Raw genomic sequence first — 22,617 nt, 5'->3', positions numbered from 1 at the left:
TCTACAATTTCTTCATAGTCTTTGAACATACACATAAAACATGACTTTGTATCCTGCTTTTTGGTGACAATTTGCCTACCAGTAAAATATTTAAGTATTTAAATACTTCAAAGGGTAGATTCAAAGTGTAAGAATATTCTTATGTTTAGAATAAAAATAGTACCAAGAGAAGAGTAAATACTTAATAAATGCTAGTTACTATTATATCAAATATTTAATAAGATACTATTACCAGTCATAAGAATTTAATAGATAATGTTTAGGTGAAATGTTAATATTATGTTTTAGTCTTATGAGATGCTAGAGTTTTTTCTATTTATTGAGACAGGGTCTCGACATAAGCTGGCCTTGAATTCCTTGGCTCAAGGAATACTCCTTCCAAAACTTCCAGAGGTGCTGGAACTATAAAAGAATGCTGTTACCTCCAACAAGAAAATGTTAAAAATACATGATTTTGTGAATACTGGCTTTTTAGTGGCATTTTTATCATGACTTTAAAGCCTGTATGCCTTCTCTCAAACTATTTGCAGACATCAAAAAATCTTTGTGGTTTTCTGAAATAAGGACAAGTTTTAATGACACAAGAAAGAAGTTGTGGAAAAATCTACTTGTCCAAGGTGGTTTTTAGCAATAGGCCTCTTGTTGAACATATCATCGTGGCCTAACATGGCTGGGAATTAGGAAGAAATGAAAGTTGAATTACCTTGAACATATATTCTTTTGCACTTGAGGTAAAATTGGGTATATGTGTATGGTCTTCTTTAAGAATTTTTAAAACACCCACATAATTTACTTCTCTGATGGAATCTTTGAAGCTATGGCAAGAGGTGTAAATTCTTATAATTCTTTAATTCCCTTTTATAGGAAAAAAGTGATTCTTATTTTTATGAATAATCTTTATTTTTAACACTGGCCACTGAAAAATATGTTCAAACTTTCCTTTACTGTATGTCTAATAAAAATCTTATGTGAAAAAAGAAACCCCAAATCATCACCATAAAATATTTAAAAAGATTAGAATATCATCCTTATCCTTCTTAAAGAAACTCTGATACCAAAAGATACCAAGAAGTTGGTCCAATCAACAAATCATATCATACTTTTAAGAACAAGACTACAGAATTTTAGTCCATTCTCTCAGATATTAACAGACAGGGAAAACTATATAGGACAGCCTAGAAAATTAAAGTCAAAAATTGGGAACTGTGAAATAGATTAAGCATTGAAAGATGTTTTTAAAAAGTAGGTAGCTCTTTCACTCTCACACATACAAACGTGCACATATACACATTTATTTATTTTGTGATGTTGGTGATTAAATCCGGGGCCTTGCACATACAAGGCTAGTTAGTGTGCTATCACTAAGCTACATACTCGGCCCATGAAAAGCCAATCTATCTCACTTTCTATTGATTTACAGAGAATCTATGTGGACAGAAATCTGACTTATGGACTATCCCTCTGGAATGAGATATTTTCCTTCCTCTACTTGTGCCCTGCTTTAGCCATCCACACATTCTTTAAATAAAAGCAATCGGGACCTTTGGAGAGAGACGGGAAGATGGGAATGTGAAGCTGCAGTATACCACTCTCCTCAGAGACATCAGAGGATGGGGACCAGCAGGGCAGAAAGGATAGCTGGATGTGGGTACTGCTCCTCCTGAGCAGTTCTGTTCAGCAAGTTTCCAAGGCTGAGAAAAGGGCATAATCAAGATGTAAACAAAAATATACTCTAAAGCAAAAGAGAAAAATTCCTCCAAACCCACCTGTGTTTAGCACACACATATGCTGAGACTGAGAAGGGCCTAAACCACAATGTTACAGAAGTTGCTTTCAAAGTCAAATTGATTTTCCATGAAAATGTCTCTTTTGGGCTTTTCCTTCCTTCCATATGCTTAACTCTGTACTTGGAGGCTGTAGTCCTTTTCTATCTAATTCTCAGCTCCTCTCTAACCTCCACATTTATGCCAGATGATTCTTCTTGCAAACAAACAGAATATGTACATACATCTTCAGAATAGAAAACCTGGACACATAAAGCAGTCGAGAAAGAGAAAAGCAGCCCCTGACATCCAACAAGTGGCCTGAGATGATCAGATGGGCCCCCACAGGGATGCTGGGGCATTCAGCTGCTGAACAGACACAATTCCTCAGAATGTGGCCTTCAGATGAGGCCACTGCATGACCCTGATGGATCAAGACAACAGGCCACTCTGTAACGTCCGAGCACGGACACAGCATGAACAGTGTCCAAGACAGAAATGACCAAACGATGCCCCCATCCTGGCCAACAGAAAGAATGGCTGTTTCTTTACCAATCACATGTCTTTCTCCCTTCTAGGTAACATTTAAGAGGACAACAAACCAAAGAATTACACTTGCTTTCTGACAGCAATTGAGGGCAAGGCCCCACATTAAACCCTTCCCAAATCTAACACAAGCCCCTTTTAACACCCTCTTACTCAAACGCCTTTCTCCCCAGTTCTCTTGGAGTGCGTTCTCCCTCTCTAACAACAGACTCACACGCTCAGCTATGTTCCTGGTGCTCACTGGCTGGACAGCACTGACAGCCAAAAACACCTATAATCCTACTCCCACAGCGAGCACAAGGAATATTTCAGCGTGCTTTCTTCTTGACTTTTTTCTTTATACTTCTATGATAAAACTGAAATTGGGAGGCTATTCAGTCACTTTATTTCCCCTCCTCAGGAGTGGATTAATATGTCTATTGTTGTTTCATAAACATTCATATGACCTTTTCATCTGAAGGCAAGTTCCTTACTGCTAAGGACTGTGTCTTTTGTTTCTTGGTCTGCCCAAGGATAGACTTAGTTTTTAGTGAGCACTTGTCAACTAAGTAAAAGAGTGCTGATTTTAGGTAAATATTTTATGACATTATTTCCTTTATCATTTTATTCTTGAAGCAGATATGTGGAAGCATTCAAACCTTGGTAAGAGGGTTCATAATTTTTTGAAATGGTGATGAAATTCTAAAAAAAGGAAGTGTAAAGTTATTCCATGATGAGGGTATCATTACAAGAATGAACCAGTTTCTGAAATGATGAGGTGATCATTCTACTGGATCCTTATCTGTAAGGCTCCGAACACCACAGGCCTCTCATCTAAAAATGGATGGCACTCTATTCATTGCCTTTAGCTGGTGATATCCCATATGCAAGTGTGTCATTTTCATTTGTCACCATGACTACGGGAAATTCATAGAAGAAACTGCATGTGTGTGTATATGTGTGTGCTTACTTATATATACATGTATCTAAATACACATTAACCAAAATGAACAAAATTTCATTTTTGGAGTTCCTCATGATGGAGCCAAAGAAATGCAAAGAAAATGCCATTAAACTTGCTTGATACAGAGAAATAAGTATATACAGCAAAGCAGGCTTTGTTACCCTTGGGATATTGGCATTTTGGGCTAGATAATTCTTTGGGTTGTGTGTTTGGCTCTCCCGTTTGCTATAGGATATTTGACAGTAGCAACACTCCCTTTCCTGGTGACAAACATCTCAAAGACAATTCAAAATGTTCCCTGGGATGTGGAGTAGGGTGGTGGTAAAACTGTCTTGACACTGAACTAAGCAATACATTTTCACAGCTTTGACTACCAGCAATATGCTAATGGCAGGCAACACCATAATCCAACCAGAGGACTCTTCTGAATTCCCAGCCATGAATCCAACTTCCTGTTAGACACCATCACTTGGGTAATGCTCATGAAGAGAATTTACCTGCTTTCTTGTTCTCCCTCAACTCTACAGTTATCCAATGTCCTGTTAATTAAATACTCTAAAGAGTTTCCTTTTGAGCCCCTTTTGCTATTCCCTGATACTGCCTTAGTTCTGGCATGCTGAATTTCAGTTTTTGGTTGAACCATCTTGTCTTCCACCTTTGTCCTCCATTGGTGGGAACTTTTTAACTCACAAAGCTGAGCAGCCTTCTCTTCTCATCTGTCCTCCCTTCTTTTGGAGATAGTTATGAACATTATCCAGTGCAGTTTCAGGTTATGATGACCCACGGAAGTTGGATCATGACCTTCCTTTGCCAATATCTGAAGAAAATACTAAAAACAGTTAGAAGTTTAAAAACTTACTCAAAGCAACCAAATAAAGAAAGAGGAAAACCCACATGTTGCAAATGTTGAAAATGGAGGGTGGGCTGGGGTTGTGGCTTAGTCGCTCACCTAGCATGCATGAGGCCCTGGGTTCAATCCTCAGTACCACATAAAAATAAAATAAAGGTATTACCTACAACTAAAACAAAATATATATATAAAAAAAAAAAAGAAAAAAAGAAAAAAAAAGAAAGAAAGAAAACAAGAAAAGAAAATGGAGGGGAATGGAAAGAGAAAAATCAGGGATGACTCATAATCAAACCTCCCTTGCCAGGAAGGAGCAGTGAGGAAAGAGGGTAAGGTGACAAAGTCTTGTGAATGTCCACTGATACTCAACTATGAAGGAAAACAGCCTGAGGAGAAGATATTCGTAGAGAATGTTAAAGTCCTCAGACACACCAAAAAGGGAATTTCATCAGAATCAGGAGGAATTACAAAGTCACACCATTTCTCATGGTACTGTGTAACCCTGGGACATGGTGCCAGGTGAGTGAGATCACTGGACTCAGACATCTTTACAAACACATTCAGAATCCAAAAATCACATTGCAATACTTATGAAGACAATAGTGAAAACTGTGACCAAACAAGAATTATTTCCAGCTAAACTTTTATCCAGCTATAAAGACAACAGACAGATGTATTTGATCATGGAAAGAATTCAAGAAAAATACACTTAATAAACAGAATAAAAGAATAAGGCTAATGAGGAAATACAAACAAAAGATGATTCAATATTAACTAGAAACAATTGTGGTGAAATTGCTGTTCCAAGTACTAGATCTATTTAAATATTAAGCTATGATTATGACTGATGGACATGATCGTGGTTGATTATCTTATTAACTGATTTGTCTGAAATGTATACTTAAAAATAATAATTTCATCTGCTTTCTCAGTTTTCTAATTTTTTTTTTTAACTTTCTGTTAGGAAAGAAAACCTATTTTTTTTTAAGACACTACAAAGAAGCATTTATTTGTAGAAATAGGCTTGCCAAAATGTATTAGATATGAAGGGAAATAACAAAAACTTCTTATCCAATGGGACATATAGGCAAGGTAATAAAGAATAGGACATACCATTAGCAATGGGGAAATAAAGGTATAATTACGGAATTAAACTGAATATATATTCATGGTTAGAGTCCTTGCATACTCAGTAGAAGATTTCAGATATGTTCCTGACTCTGCAGATAAATGTTTTCCTTTAGTTCTATTATTACCATCTGATATTCTATCACTGAATTCCCCAGAATGCACTTCTGAATTTGCAAACTACATCTGAGGGATGCTGCTTTGCCAGCTAGAGTAATGAATAATAAATTAATCAATTAGGACTTTTATGTGATAGGTAATTAACAAGTGTTTAAGAAGGTACAGGAATATTAACCATCATCTTCAAATCAATGACATCTGGACTCCCAGATTTCAAAATCTAGTTCGAGCCAAACAGGTGTACAGAATGATAAGGTACCCTAACAGTCAATGCAACGTGTTTATCAATAAGCATAGGAGAAACTTATGAGGCAGTGGTTTCACAGTGTGTCCCTGGACAAGCAGCCAAGCAGCAGTAAAGTCAGCTGGGACTTGTTGGAAACAAATTCTTGGGACCTATCTGCACTGGCAAGAACTCTGGGAGTAGGGTGTAATCTGTTTTTTTTTTTTTTTTTTTTTTAATTTATTTTCATTATAAACAAATGGGATACATGTTGTTTCTGTTTGTACATGGAGTAACAGCATACCATTTGCATATTCATATATTTATATAGAGTAATGATGTTTGATTCATTCCGTTATTTTTTCCTCCCCCCCACCCCTCCCACCTCTCTTTTCCCTCTATACAGTCCCTCTTTCCTCCATTCTTGTTCCCCTCCCACCCCCCATTAAGTGTCATCATCCGCTTATCAGTGAGATCATTCCTCTTTTGGATTTTTGGGATTGGTTTATCTCACTTAACATGATATTCTCCAATTTCATCCATTTGCCTGCAAATGCCATAATTTTATTATTCTTTATAGCTGAGTAATATTCCGTTGTATATATATATATACCACAGTTTCTTTACCCATTCATCAACTGAAGGGCATCTAGTTTGGTTCCATAGTCTGGCTACTGTGAATTGAGCTGCTATGAACACTGATGTGGCTGTATCTCTGTAGTATGCTGATTTTAAGTCCTTTGGGTATAGGCCGAGGAGTGAGATAGCTGGGTCAAATGGTAGGTCCATTCCAAGTTTTCTAAGGAATCTCCACACTGCTTTCCAGAGTGGCTGCACTAATTTGCAGTCCCACCAGCAATGTATGAGTGTACTTTTTTCCCCACATCCTCTCCAACACCTATTGTTGCTTGTATTCTTGATAATCGCCATTCTAATTGGGGTGAGATGGAATCTTAGGGTAGTTTTCATTTGCATTTCTCTTATTACTAAAGATGTTGAACATTTTTTCATATATCTGTTGATTGCTTGTAGATCTTCTTCTGTGAAGTATCTGTTCATTTCCTTAGCCCATTTGTTGATTGGGTTATTTGTATTCTTGGTGTAGAGTTTTTTGAGTTCTTTATATATTCTGGAAATTAGTGCTCTATCTGAAGTATGAGTGGCAAAGATATTCTCCCACTCTGTAGGCTTTCTCTTCGCATTGCTGATAGTTTCCTCTGCTGAGAGAAAGCTATTTAGTTTGCGTCTATCCCAGTTATTGATTCTTGCTTTTATTTCTTGTGCTACGGGAGTCCTGTTAAGGAAGTCTGATCCTAAGCCAACAAGGTGAAGATTTGGACCTATTTTTTCTTCTATAAGATGCAGGGTCTCTGGTCTGATTTTAAGGTCCTTGATCCATTGTGAGTTGAGTTTTGTGCAGGGTGAGAAATAGGGGTTTAGTTTCATTCTGTTGCATATGGATTTACAGTTTTGCCAGCACCATTTATTGAAGAGGCTATCTTTTCTCCATTGCATATTTTTGGCACCTTTGTCTAGTATGAGAAAATTGTATTTATTTGGGTTTGTGTCTGTGTCCTCTATTCTGTACCATTGATCTACCTGTCTATTTTGGTGCCAATACCATGCCGTTTTTGTTACTATTGCTTTGTAGTATAGTTGAAGTTCTGGTATTGCGATACCTCCTGCTCCATTCTTCCTGCTAAGGATTGCTTTAGCTATTCTGGGTTTCTTATTCTTCCAGATGAATTTCATGATTGTTTGCTCTATTTCTGTGAGGTACGTCATTGGGATTTTAATTGGAATTGCACTGAATCTGTATAGCACTTTAGGTAGTATGGCCATTTTGACAATATTAATTCTGCCTATCCAAGAACATGGGAGATCTTTCCATCTTCTAAGGTCTTCCTTAATTTCTTTCTTCAGTGTTTTGTAGTTTTCATTGTAGAGATCTTTTACCTCTTTGGTTAGATTGATGCCCAAGTATTTTATTTTTTTTGAGGCTATTGCAAATGGAGTTGTTTTCCTCATTTCCCTTTAAGCTGTTTCGTCGCTTGTGTATAAAAATGCTGTAGATTTATGTGTGTTGATTTTATAGCCTGCTATTTTGCTGAATTCATTGATGAGGTCTAGAAGTTTTCTGGAGGAGGTTTCTGGATCCTCTAAATGTAGAATCATGTCATCCGCAAATAGTGACAGCTTAAGTTACTCTTTAACTATTCGTATCCCTTTAATTTCTTTAGTCTGCCTAATTGCTCTGGCTAGAGTTTCGAGGCCAATGTTGAATAGAAATGTTGAAAGAGGACATCCCTGTCTTGTTCCCGTTTTTAAAGGGAATGGTTTCAGTTATTCTCCATTAAGAATGATGTTGGCCATGGGCTTAGCATAAATAGCCTTTACAATGTTCAGGTATGTTCCTACTATCCCTATTTTTTCTAGGGTTTTGAGCATGAAGGGGTGTTGTATTTTGTCAAATGCTTTCTCTGCGTCAATTGAAATAACCATATGATTCTTATCCTTAAGTCTACTGACATGATAGATTATGTTTATTGATTTACGAATGTTGAACCATCCTTGCATTCCAACCCCACTTGATCATGGTGCACAATTTTCTTAATGTTTTTGGATATGATTTGCCAATATTTTGTTAAGGATCTTTGCATCTATATTCATCAAGGATATTGGTCTAAAATTTTCTTTCCTTGATGTGTCTTTTCCTGGTTTGGGTATGAGGGTGATATTAGCTTTATAGAATGAGTTCAGTAGGGAACCCTCCTTTTCTATTTCCTGGAATACTAAGAAAACCTACTATAATAAAGAAATATTTAAGAATTAATCTCTTTCAATTTGTTCTTTTAATTCTCAAATAAAATTAATTTTTTAAAAATAACATATTATGTTTATTCCCCCTCATTTTTATTCATTTAATCACTCACCGACCCTGCTGCATGGAGGTTTGCAATGATGGCTGCACTAAATGTCAATATATATTATTTACATAGTGCAATCTGGGGTGACTTACTTTCTCCTTTGTATTTTGCATCCAACTCTTATTAGTGTTTTCTTAAAAACATCAATTTTGTATAGGCATCTTTCTTTTTAGGGGGGAGGGGGTGCATGGGGGAGACTGGGGATTGATCTCAGGAGCACTCCACCACTGAGTCACATCCCCAGTCCTATTTTGTATTTTATTTAGAGACAGGGTCTCACTCAGTTGCTTAGAGCCTCACTTTTTGCTGAGGCTGGCTTTGAACTTGCAATCCACCTGCCTCAGCCTCCCAAACCACTGGGATTACAGGCGTGTGCCACTGTGCCCAGCTCTATATAGGCATCTTAAAAGTTGGAATACATAGAGAGTAACAGTTTGTTACTAGGTGTGTTTATTTTAGATGCAGATCAAAAGTCAAGTCACTGTAGTTTATGATTAAAATAATCCTTATAAATATTGTCCAGAGAAAAATGTATCTGCTTTGGGAAGATACTGCTCCCCAACTTACTGAAAAATATTATATTTTGCTAAAAATATTGTGAGTATATATGCATATTATTTAATTTGCAGATCATTGAGGATATAGGGTACAAATAAGTCATTGATAACCTATAATTCTGAAGGAAAAGTTGAGGATGTGGGGCAAGTGTACTCTCATTAATTGTTGGTGCATTTGCAAATTAGTACAACTGCTTTGGGAACCAGGATAGAGACTTCTCAAAATACTAGGAATGGAACCACCTTGTGACCCAGCTAACCCACTTCTTGGTATTTATCCAAAAGAACTAAAATCAGCAGACTATAGGGATACATGCAGAGCAATGTTTACAGCAGCACACTTCACAACAGCCAAGATAAGGAACAAGCGTAGGAGCCCATCAACAGATGAGTAGATGAACAAACTATGGTATTTACTCAGCAATAAAGAAGGAAATAATTTGCTGGTGAAAGGGCAGAATTGATAGGGCACATCTTGCTAAGTGAAATAAGTCAGATTTGGAAAGCCAGGAGTCAAAAGTTTTCTCTCATATGCAGAAACTGGAGAGAAATAAGCATTTTAGAAATGCAAGAGCCTCGTGCAAATGGGAGCACGGAAAAGAGGAAGGGAACTGAGGGGGACAGAGGAAGGATGGGAAAGGGAAGGAACTGTGGAATGAAATTAAATTATGTTACATGCACGTGTGAATAAGTTACAATGAATTTAGCTTTCACATACAGCTATAATACACAAATTAATAAAATGATAAATACATAGAAGGAAGACCAGTAGAGTAGAGGAAGGGGATCTGGGGGAGGGATGAGGGGAGGAAAAGGGGAAGAATTGGGGGGTTGAAATGGAGCAAACTATGTTATATATGGTTATTATAAATGAACCCACTGTTTTGTGTAATATATTTTTTTAAACACTGAAATACATGAATGTGGAGGACAGAATTCAACATGGTGTTATTGAAACTGAATTTTTCTCTGGATGTTTATGTTGGGCCTACATCTATGTACTTTTCAGCTCCAAATATTTCTATTCCATTTCAAACATGAGCTAATGTTAATTCTTCTAGAAGCAACAATCAACCATCTAAAGGAATAGAAAATGTCATTTCAGTGATATGTCTAATATATTCATTGAACATTAACCTCCAAATATATCCTTCTGCTTTCTCAGTTTTCTAATTTATTTAAATTACTTTCATCTTAAGCAAATAAAAACAAAAATGAAAGGATTTTCAATGACCAAAAATAGTTCACCTACCTTTTTGGGAGATCTAGACTGGACAAATATTTAAAGCTAGAGTAAAGAAAGTATTCAGTCATCCTGAATTAGTACCTGTTGTAACTGTAGTTACTGAGAGAACTAAAAGAATACGCCATTTTCTTTACTCACTTTGGTGATAGTTTTTAAGATGGCAAGACGGTCTGCTGGGGGTGGCAAACCCACAAAGAGTGTTTTGTCCAGCCGACCTGGGCGCAGAATGGCAGGGTCGATGATATCTGGAGAAGGGAGAATAAGTCTTAAATGAAATTTAAGTTTTTAAAGAATGAGTTTTTAAAAGAAATTGAAAAGTCCACCCCACCTTCTAGCCCCAAACCTGCTCTTTCTCCAAGATTCCCAGTCTCACATATGAACCCCCACTGCCACCCCAAAACACCAGACAAGTTTTTCCCTTCCCTCTAAACAGGTACAGGTTCCATCAAGTCTACCTCTGATTACCTCAACCATAAGTTCAAGAAAATGTAAGTCCTTCTACTGGTCCAGATTGTAAACATCCCCTCCCTGGGCCCCCTTTCAAGGCTGCCAGGGTTATCTGCCTAACACACAAGTCCATTCTCTCACTCCTGCTCCCTACTACAGAATGGAGGCTACATTTCTTACCATGGCAGCAAAGCCCTCAGGACCTCTCCAACTTCCTTTCTATTTGATTTCTCCCACATCCTCCCAGCCCCCAAAACACTAGTTACCAGATCTCCTACTGTTCCCTGAAAAATTCAGACGTTCATGCCTCCCTCTCTGCTCTCTGTGCCGTCGTCCTCTGAAATCCCCCCACCCCCATTCACGTCTATTGCAATTCTCAAAGCACACCACCTTCCTTTCCTGAATCTCCCCAGAGGAAGGCTCTCTCTCCTTCCCTGGTGCGTGCACTCTTGGTGCCAGCAGCACCACAAGCCTCACACCGTGCCTGATACGAAGCTCCTTAGGAACATCCCTGACTTCTCTACAGAATCCAGTTTTTAGCTAAATCACTTTCAACAGTTAATTCGAGCATGAAATTGACAGCTCTTATAGCATACAATGGTAAGACCACTGTTCACACACAAGCCTAACTAGAAATAATGAAGTTCATGTTTCTAATAAATACACTGCAACTTAATCAATAATTTTCTCTTCCACAAAGAGGCACAATTAGTCCTCTTTATAGCTGTTAGTTTTACTGTTTAACCACCTAATGGAAAGTATATCCTTATTCAATAGTTTTATGAATATTCAACCGCTGTCGAACTTTCTCTTGGGATGGCAAGATGTACCATTTGAAAATAAGTTATAATATGTATATAATATATATATTATATACACACACATACACAGCAAAACATTTTTGATATCCAACTAGTACATCACAACAAACCTGCCTAGTGGTCTTCTGTGTCTATAGTGTAGAAGTTATCAAACATTGTGGTTTCAGCATCCCTTTGCATTCCCACTCCTAGGTATATATCCCCAAGAGAAATTAAACCATATGTCCACACAAAAACTTGCACATGAATGTTCATAGCAGTTTTATTCATAATGTCCATCAACTGGTAAATTAAAAAACTGGTATAGCTATAAAATGGAATATCATTGGCAATGAAGAGGAATAACATACTGAGTGAGATATTCCATAGCATGGATGAACCTTGAGAATCATGTTAAGTAAAAGAACAGAAACAAAAGCCCACACTATATGATTTCGTTTACATAAAATACACAGAACAGGCAAATTTATTGATACAGTAAGTTAGTGGTTACCTAGAATTGGAGATGAGGTAAAAAGAATGAGTGCTAACAAGTAAATGAATGCTTTTTAAGGAATGGAAATATTCTAGAACTAAATTGTGATGGTTGTACAACTCTGCAAATATATTAAAAATCATTAAAATGTAGGCCTAAAATGGGTAAATTTTTAAAAACTTCATCAAGGATGGAAACTTTATTCAGATAATATTTGAAAATTCATATATACCACAACAGGATAAAAAGAATTTAGGCAGAAATTTCACTTTACTCTTTAATATAAAAAATGTATAAATTTTGATATATTTCAATTAAATGGTTTAAAAAAAAAGATCCTCAAACTAATGAGACCATGTATCAAGAGAATTATCATAATATCAGACAACCTACATAAAACAGAATTAGTCTCTTCTTATGACTGATTAAACAATTATGAGTCTACTACATACCAGCATACCTACAAATCAGCAGAAATATGCCAGAGCCCAAGTTAATTTTAAAAGGGTAGTGCTCTGTCAAAGGGCAAGGTGTACAGGCCTGACCACAGCATGAAGTCATTGTTCCAACTGCCTCCAAGAAGCATTCAACCGTGATCCAAGACCAGTCAGACTAGAAGTGAGGGATAGTCTGTTTAACTTGGACCTTAAATGTCTAAATATCTTACTGTAAGGAAATAAACAGCCTCTCTATTTTCCACAGGGGCTGGTTTTTGAAGAAGGGAATGCACAGATGTGTGCAGGACAGACTCAAACTAGGGTCCCTGTGGCCTAGCAGTGATGTGTACAAGGAGGAGCAGTACCTTCTCTGGCTAAGTACAGGAAGCTGGTTTAATTGCAGACAGGGTATGGACTTTAGTATACCACACATGAGAAGAGGGTTCAGAACAATCGGAGATGGAACAGTGGACACTACTTTCAAAAAAGTAATAGCTGAAAAACTAGGGGGAAAAATGACAAAGAGAAGGTGGAAAATGGGGGAGAAGATTCTAAGCTAAGCACACAAATGAAATACAAAGGATCAGAATGACACAGAACTTTTAAAAGAAAAATGCAATGTCTGCAAATTATGAAAAAAACTAATTTTCAACTCAAAATTCTAGAGCTAGCCAGGCTCCCAATCAAAGTGATTGTGGAATTAAAGGCATTTTCAATTACATAAGAACTAAAAAAAAAAAAAATCAAATAAGCAAAAACCCACAAAAACAAACTACCACCGCCTGCCCATGTGATCTTTCTTAGAAAAGCTATTAAAAAAAAATAAGCTTGAGCAAAATAAGGGAGTACATGTTGGGGGAGAGGAAAATAAAATTAGTAACAAGAGGAAAAACAGTAAAGGAAAGCCCTGAAATAAGAACTGTTTATAGCACAGGCCTAGACCAAGCAATCTAGATTGGAGTAGGCTGGAAAGCGTCAGAAGGAAGGTCTCAAGAAACAATCAACAGCTGGGTTAGAAGTAATCTCAGCTACTTGACAGGTTACTGCAGAGGCTCAAAAGTCTGAGGCCAGCCTGGGCAAGCTGATAAGACCCTGACTCAAAAAAAAAATAAGTAAATTATGTTATGTATTGTGAGCATGTAACAAAAAAATCCAATCAGTATGTACAATGCATCAATTTTTAAAAAGTGGGAAAAAATAAAAAATAAAAAAGGTTGGGGATTAACTCAGTAGTAGAATGTACCTGGGCTCAACTAGAAGGATGAAGGACAGAGGGAGAAAGGGAAGGAGGGAGGGGAGAAAGAAAGAGTGAGAATAAGAGAGTAAGAGAGAGAGATACCAACTAACCAACCACATGGAATGGATACATCATCTGGATAAACAATATTGACTGTTCTATAGCACATGTGAGAACATGAACATGGAAAACAAAGCAAAAGATTTTTTAAAAAATGTTCTTGAATTCAAGCCTAAAAAGTTAGAAAAAGGCAATCTAATCAGTGGGTGTCGTGCTTGGGTCTCCAGAAATATTTACAGTCATAGTAATGTGAACACTTGACTAGTGGTTTAATCAAAAGTTCTGAAAAAACTATATTATAATACTGGGAGGATGGAGAAGAGGACAGATGATGTGGGTGATACGGTGGGGGTGGGAGAGGGGGTGAGTGTGGAGACAGGGTGCATGTGAGATACCAAATCTTCATCTTCCTTAAAAGGAAGTTAGTGGGCAGTATCTAAAACTGATAAGAAATAGCAGTATGAATATTTGAAAATGTAGAGGAGATACAGGGCAAAATAGCTCAGAAATTGATAGTGGTTACCTCAGGGCAGGGGATGAAAAACTACAGTTTTTGTGATAAGCTTTTCATGTTCTTTTATTTTTAAACTGATGTCTCCCTCTATGGGTTTCTCTTTTTCATACCATTTACTAATCAGATCTACAACCACGGAGACTTGATTCTGCCCACTCTCTTATGGAGCTTGTCAATTTATAGAACCCAGGTCAAAAAAAAAAAAAAAAAAGACACTGTTCACAAGTGGAGACATAACAAATTCCATTATGTGAAGGAGACTATGGTACAGAATATAAAGGAAATGAACATGTGCCTTAGAACAAGTACAATTCAGTAGATTCCTGGGGCCATCTGATAATGCCAAGTTTTTTAATTTCCCAGGGGTCAAAGTAAATTAGAACCTATTTCAGAATTTTTCTGTGAGGATTTAATGATATAACATGGGAACTTACTTATTGTAGTGGTTTGTACAGAAGAGCTCATAAGATAATTACAATTATTTGGAGTCAGACTGAAATTCAAATCTCTGCTCTACCACTTATCAGTACCCTTGGAAAATTATTTAATCCTTAATTTCTTAATTTCTGAAACAGCCATATACGTTTACATGTACTTTTCTTGCAGAATTACTGTGAGATTAAACACAGTAAAGAACTTAATAGAGCACCTAGCATTCAGTAGGTGCTCTAAGAGCCTTGTTCTCACCATTAACGAGTTTTAAGTATGGACTTGCAAAGAAAATTGAATAAAAAGTTCTCTACCACTGAGCCACAACTCCAGTCCCTTGAAGTTATTTTTGTAGCTGAAAATAAACATTTTTTTCTCAAGACTTTCCTCTCTCAGTGACAAAACTTTTTACCTAATTTTTTTGGCCAAAAATCTAACTTCCTTTCCACATCTCACATCTAATTTCACCAACTATTATTAGTTTAGCCTTCAAAATATATTCAATTTTACCACTTCTTACTTTTTTTTTTGAGAGGGGGGTGAGGGGGGGGACTGGGAATTGAACCCAGGGACCTTTTACCCATTGAGCTACATCTCCATCCCTTTTTATTTTCAGTTCTGAGACCAGGTCTTGCTAAATTGCTTAGGGCCTCAGTAAGTTGTGAGGCTGGCCTTGAACTTGTGATCCCCCTGCCTCAGCCTCCCAAGTTGCTGGGATTACCAGAGTAAGGCACCATGCCCAGCACCATTTCTTACTTCTTCCAACAAGCCCACACCAATTCTTCCTTGGACTGTATTTCTTCTAATTCACCATCTTTTTTTTAAAAAAAACTTCTTTAAAACAGTTAACTTTATATAAAACACTTTTGAAATACTTTTAAATACATAAAGTAAAACATGTACATATGGTATAATATCTGCTGCATCCACAGAAAAGCTATACAGAGAGAAACTTAAACACACGGACACATCAAAATAGTATTGTAAAAACTGTTCCAGTAATCCACACTAAAGCAGATAAAAGAAAAATGAGGATGAAAAACTTAACAGAAAACTAGAGACTCAGGCCCAAACAGGCCTTGCCTCAGCCCGCAGCCTAGGTCCCCTTTGGATGACCATTGGTCAACAAGTGGAGGCACCTCTGCCCACTAGCAGGGATTATACCCCACCTGAAGGCCACCACTCCTAGAGAGGCAGCTTCCTTGTGAAGCACCACATTATCAACTTCCTCCAAGACTTCAGGCTACTGAAGGCTAAGGGGGGATATATATAGAAATCTTCAGGGACATTGTAAGTCACTAGAGGAAATCTGCAATATCTCAGCGGTCCACTTACACCTGAACAATATGAGAAAACAAGGAAAGAAAATGCTGCAAACAAATCTAGATGTTACATCAATAAAACCCAATGACAGCATGGCAGAAGAAATGACAGAAAAGGAGTTCAGAATGTACATAATTAAAATGATCAGAGAAGCAAACGATGAGATGAAAGAGCAAATGCAAGCACTGAATGATCTCACCAATCGACAGTTAAAAGAGCAAATACAGGAAGCAAAAGATCATTTCAATAAAGAGTTAGAGATATTGAAAAAAAAACAAACAGAAATCCTTGACATGAAGGAAACAATAAACCAAATTAAGAACTCCATAGAAAGCATATCCAATAGGATAGAACACCTGGAAGACAGAACCTCAGACATTGAAGACAAAATATTTAACCTTGAAAACAAAGTTGAACAAACAGAGAAGATGGTAAGAAATCATGAACAGAATCTACAAGAACTATGGGATATCATGAAAAGGCCAAATTTAAGAATTATTGGGATTGAGGAAGGCCTAGAGAAACAAGCCAAAGGAATGAACAACCTATTCAATGAAATAATATCAGAAAATTTCCCAAATCTGAAGAATGAAATGGAAAATCAAGTTCAAGAGGCTTACAGGACTCCAAATACACAAAATTACAACAGACCCACACCAAGGCACATTATAATGAAAATACCGAACATACAAAATAAAGGCAGAATTTTAAAGGCCACGAGAGAAAAGAACCAAATTACATTCAGGGGGAAACCAATACGGATATCAGCAGACTTTTCAATCCAGACCCTAAAAGCTAGAAGGGCCTGGAACAACATTTTTCAAGCCCTGAAAGAAAATGGATGCCAACCAAGAATCTTATACCCAGCAAAACTTACCTTCAAATTTGACGATGAAATAAAATCCTTCCATGATAAACAAAAGCTAAAAGAATTTACAAAAAGAAAGCCAGCATTACAGAACATTCTCAGCAAAATATTTCATGAGGAAGAGATGAAAAACAAAGAAGCAAATCAGCAAAGGGAGGAATTATCCTAAAGGAATTGTCAAATAAAGGAGGAACCAAGTTGTGTCAAAGAAATAAATAAAAAAATTTTGAAAATGAACCAAATGACCGGGAAACCAAATCATATCTCTATAATAACCCTGAATGTTAATGGCCTGAATTCATCAATCAAAAGACATAGACTGGCAGATTGGATTAAAAAGAAAGATCCAACAATATGTTGCCTGCAAGAGACTCACCTCATAGAAAAAGATACCCATAGACTAAAGGTGAAAGGATGGGGAAAAACATACTATGCGCATGGACTCAGCAAAAAAGCTGGAGTATCCATCCTCATTTCAGATAATGTGGACTTCAAGCCAAAGTTAGTCAGAAGGGATAAAGAAGGTCATTTCATACTGCTTAAGGGAAGCATAAATCAGCAAGATATAACAATCATAAACATCTATGCCCCAAACAGTGGCTCATCCATGTATGTCAAACAAATCCTTCTCAATTTCAGAAACCAAATAGACCATAACACAATAATACTAGGTGATTTTAACATGCCTCTCTCACCACTGGACAGATCTTCCAGACAAAAATTGAACAAAGAAACCATAGATCTCAATAACACAATCAATAATGTAGACTTAACGAACATTTATAGAATATACCATCCAACCAAGAACGAATACACTTTCTTCTCAGCAGCACATGGATCCTTCTCTAAAATAGACCATATATTATGCCACAAAGCTAATGTTAGCAAATACAAGAAGATAGAGACACTACCATGTATTCTATCAGATCATAATGGATTGAAAGTAGAAATAAATGAAAGGGTAAAACACAGAAACTATTCCAACATCTGGAGATTAAACAATATGCTATTATATGATGAATGGATAACAGAAGATATTAGGAAGGAAATTAAAAAATTCTTAGAGGTAAATGAGAACAAAGAAACATCATATCAAAATCTCTGGGACACTATGAAAGCAGTACTTAGAGGGAAATTTATTTCATGGAGCGCATTTAATAAAAGAAGTAAAACTCAACAAATAAACGACCTAACACTACAGCTCAAAGCCCTAGAAAAAGAAGAACAGACCAGCACCAAAAGTAGTAGAAGACAGGAAATAGTTAAACTGAGAGCTGAAATCAATGAAATTGAAACAAAAGAAACAATACAAAAAATTGACAAAATAAATAGTTGGTTCTTCGAAAAAATAAACAAAATTGATAAACCTTTAGCCACACTAACAAAGAGAAGACGAGAGAAAACCCAAATCACTAAAATTCGGAATGAACAAGGAAATATCACAACAGACAGGATTGAAATACAAAACATAATTAGAAGCTATTTTGAAAATCTATACTCCAACAAAATAGAAAATTTGGAAGACATCAACAGGTTTCTAGAGACATATGAATTGCCTAAACTGAACGAGGAGGACATACACAATTTAAATAGACCAATTTCAAGTACTGAAATAGAAGAAGTCATCAAAAGCCTACCAACAAAGAAAAGTCCGGGACCAGATGGGTTCTCAGCCGAGTTCTACAAAACCTTTAAAGAAGAGCTCATTCCAATACTTCTCAAAGTATTCCATAAAATAGAAGAGGAGGGAACCCTCCCAAACTCATTCTATGAAGCCAATATCACACTGATACCTAAACCAGACAGAGACTCATCAAGGAAAGAAAATTTCAGACCAATATCCTTAATGAACATCGACGCAAAAATTCTCAACAAAATTTTAGCAAATCGCATACAAAAACATATTAAAAAGAGTGCACCATGATCAAGTGGGTTTCATCCCACGGATGCAAGGTTGGTTCAACATCAGGAAATCAATAAACGTAATTCACCATATCAATAGACTTAAAGTCAAGAATCACATGATTATTTCAATAGATGCAGAAAAACCATTTGATAAAATACAGCACCCCTTCATGCTCAAAACACTAGAAAAAATAGGGATAGTGGGAACATTTCTTAACATTGTAAAGGCCATTTATGCTAAGCCCATGGCTAATATCATTCTAAATGGTGAAAAACTGAAAGCATTCCCCCTAAAAACTGGAACAAGGCAGGGATGCCCTCTTTCACCACTTCTATTCAACATCGTTCTTGAGACTCTGGCCAGAGCAATTAGACAAACCAAAGAAATTAAAGGGATACGAATTGGAAAAGAAGAACTCAAACTATCCCTGTTCGCTGATGACATGATTATATATTTAGAGGAACCTGGAAATTCCACCAGAAAACTCTTAGAACTCATAAGTCAACTCAGTAAAGTAGCAGGTTACAAGATCAATGCCCATAAATCCAACGCATTTTTATACATAAATGATGAATCTTCAGAAAGAGAAATTAGGAAAACTACCCCACTCACAATAGCCTCGAAAAAAATAAAATACTTGGGAATCAATCTCACAAAAGAGGTGAAAGACCTCTACAATGAGAACTATACAACACTAAAGAAAGAAATTAAAGAACACCTTAGAAGATGGAAAGATCTTCCATGTTCTTGGATAGGAAGAATTAATATTGTCAAAATGGCCATACTACCTAAAGTGCTATACAAATTCAATGCAAGTCCAATTAAAATCCCAATGACGTACCTTACAGAAATAGAGCAAGCAATTATGAAATTCATCTGGAAGAATAAGAAACCAAGAATAGCTAAAGCAATCCTTAGCAGGAAGAGTGAAACAGGGGGTATTGCAATACCAGATCTTCAACTCTACTACAAAGCAATAGTAACAAAAACGGCATGGTATTGGTACCAAAATAGAAAGGTAGATCAATGGTACAGAATAGAGGACACGGACACAAACCCAAATAAATACAATTTTCTCATACTAGACAAAGGTGCCAAAAATATGCAATGGAGAAAAGATAGCCTCTTCAACAAATGGTGCTGGGAGAATTGGAAATCCATATGCAACAGAATGAAACTAAATCCATATCTCTCACCATGCACGAAACTAAACTCAAAATGGATTAAGGACCTCGGAATCAGACCAGAGACCCTGCAGATTATAGAAGAAAAAGTAGGTCCAAATCTTCACCTTGTTGGTCTAGGATCAGACTTCCTTAACAGGACTCCCATCGCACAAGAAATAAAAGCTAGAATCAACCACTGGAATAGATTCAAACTAAATAGCTTTCTCTCAGCAAAGGAAACTATCAGCAATGCGAAGAAAGAGCCTACAGAGTGGGAGAATATCTTTGCCAATCATACTTCAGATAGAGCACTAATCTCCAGAATCTATAAAGAAATCAAAAAACTCTACTCCAAGAATTCAAATAATCCAGTCGACAAATGGGCTAAGGAAATGAATAGACACTTCACAGAAGAAGATCTACAAGCAATCAACAAACATATGGAAAAATGTTCAACATCTCTAGTAATAAGAGAAATGCAAATCAAAACCACCCTAAGATTCCATCTCACCCCAATTAGAATGGCGATTATCAAGAATACGAGCAACAACAGGTGTTGGCGAGGATGTGGGGAGAAAGGTACACTCATACATTGCTGGTGGGGCTGCAAATTAGTGCAGCCACTCTGGAAAGCAGTGTGGAGATTCCTTAGAAAACTCGGAATGGACCCTCCATTTGACCCAGCTATCCCACTCCTTGGCCTATACCCAAAGGACTTAAAATCTGCATACTACAGAAATACAGCCACATCAATGTTCATAGCTGCTCAATTCACAATAGCCAGACTGTGGAACCAACCTAGATGCCCTTCAATTGATGAGTGGATAAAGAAACTGTGGTATATATATATATATATATATATGTATATATATATATATATATATATATATATATATATACAATGGAATATTACTCAGCCATAAAGAATGATAAAATTATGGCATTTGCAGGCAAATGGATGAAATTGGAGAATATCATGCTAAGTGAGATAAGCCAATCTCAAAAAGCCAAAGGACGAATGATATCGCTAATAAGTGGAGGATGACACATAATGGGGGGGAGGGAAGGGTTAGTGTTAGGGTTAGAGTTAGGGTTAGGGAGGGGGGCAAGTATGGAGGAAGGAAGTACTGTATAGAGGGTAAAGAGGGGTGGGAGGGGTGGGGGGAAGGGAAAAAATAACAGAATGAATCAAACAACATTGCTCTATGTAAATTTATGATTACACAAATGGTATGCTTTTATGCCATGTTCAGAGAAACAACATGTATCCCATTTGTTTACAATAAAAAGAGAAGAAAAAAAATAAATAAAATATAAGTTGAGCTTGTAAAAAAAAAAAAAAAAACTTCACAGAAAACAAAATGACAATCTAAAACCCTAAAATATCATATGCATAATAAATGTATTGGTCTAAACACACCAGTTAAAAGAGAGAAGCTGATACAGTGGATTAGAAAAAAGACCAAACAATATGCTTATTTACAAAGAAAATCAATTCTATATAATGATGTAAGTGTAGACTGAAAGCAAAAGAATGAAAAAAGATAAGCCATGTAAACACTTATCAAAAGAAAGCAGGTGTGGTTATATTAGCAGGCAATAAAATGTACTTCAATGGAATGAAGACATTCAGGAACAGAAAGAGATATTAATATCAATTCACCAAGAAGACAACAATTCTAAACAGGCATGCACAACAGAACAGAAAATGCGTGAAGCAAAACTGACAGAAATGTAAAAAGGAATTGAAAAATACACAATTTTAGTTGGAGACTATATGATAAAAGTTTTTTAGTTTTGTTTAAAAAATCTGACATACTGTCTTCCAAAGTGGTTGAAGCATTTTGTATCTCCAGCAATGAAAAGGAAGTTCCTATTGCTCCATATCCTTGCAGTTTGAGTTAACTGTATTTTGGAATTGAGTCATTCTAGTAGTTATGTAACGCTATTTCTTGTCTTAATTTGCAATCCCCTAATGATATATGATATTGATCATTAGCATAAACTTATTTACAATCCATCTTCTTGGGTGAGGTTATTTGACTCATTTTTAAGCTGGATTGTTTTTGACTTTTATAGATATGTTTTGCAAATATTGCATCACTGTTGGTGGCTTCTCTTTTTATTCTCCTAATCATGCCTTTTGCAAAGCATAAGTTACTAACTGTAGGAAGTCCAATATATCAATATTTTCATTCATGGACTACATTTCTGGTGTTGTATCTAAAAAGTTACCAACAAACCCTATGTCACTTAAATTATTCCGTTACCTTCTAAGAGCTTTATTGTTTCTCACTGTACACTTAGATCTGTGATTCATTTGGAGTTAATTTTGTGAAAGGTGTAGGTCTATGTCTAGATTATTACTTTTCTTTTGCATGTGAGTATGCAGTTGCTCCAGCATCATTTATTGAAAAGACTATCCTTTCTCCACTGAACTGCCTTTGATCCTTTGCCAAAGACCAGTTGATTATATTTATGTGGGTCTACATCTGGTCTCTACTCTTTTCTTTATTTATCTATTTTTCCACACTGTCTTGATTACAGGACCTTATATACTAAGTCTTTAAGTTGGGCAACCTCAATCTTCCAACTTTGTACTTCCTAAATTATGTGTTATCCTTTTGCCTTTCC

At 36.4% G+C, this 22,617-nt stretch overlaps 1 protein-coding gene across 4 annotated transcripts in view; it reads right to left on the bottom strand.

The window, feature by feature from the left end:
- Positions 1-22,617, bottom strand: part of NVL (nuclear VCP like) — a 136,037-nt gene that overhangs the window by 35,436 nt on the left and 77,984 nt on the right. For all 4 annotated transcript variants that reach the window (XR_013758188.1, XR_013758189.1, XM_079106652.1 and 1 more), the window contains one exon: positions 10,439-10,545. Coding sequence is in view for 2 of the 4 variants with exons in the window: in XM_079106652.1 (XP_078962778.1) it covers positions 10,439-10,545 (107 nt within the window). In the remaining 2 variants the exon portion in view is untranslated. The remainder of the gene's footprint in view (positions 1-10,438; positions 10,546-22,617) is intronic.

The sequence above is a fragment of the Sciurus vulgaris genome (genome assembly GCF_902686455.1).
Source record: "Sciurus vulgaris genome assembly, chromosome: 12".
In the NCBI taxonomy this organism is placed as follows: domain Eukaryota; kingdom Metazoa; phylum Chordata; class Mammalia; order Rodentia; family Sciuridae; genus Sciurus; species Sciurus vulgaris.
The sequence above is the reverse complement of the archived record's forward strand: the minus strand, read 5'-3'. Positions and strand labels throughout refer to the sequence as shown.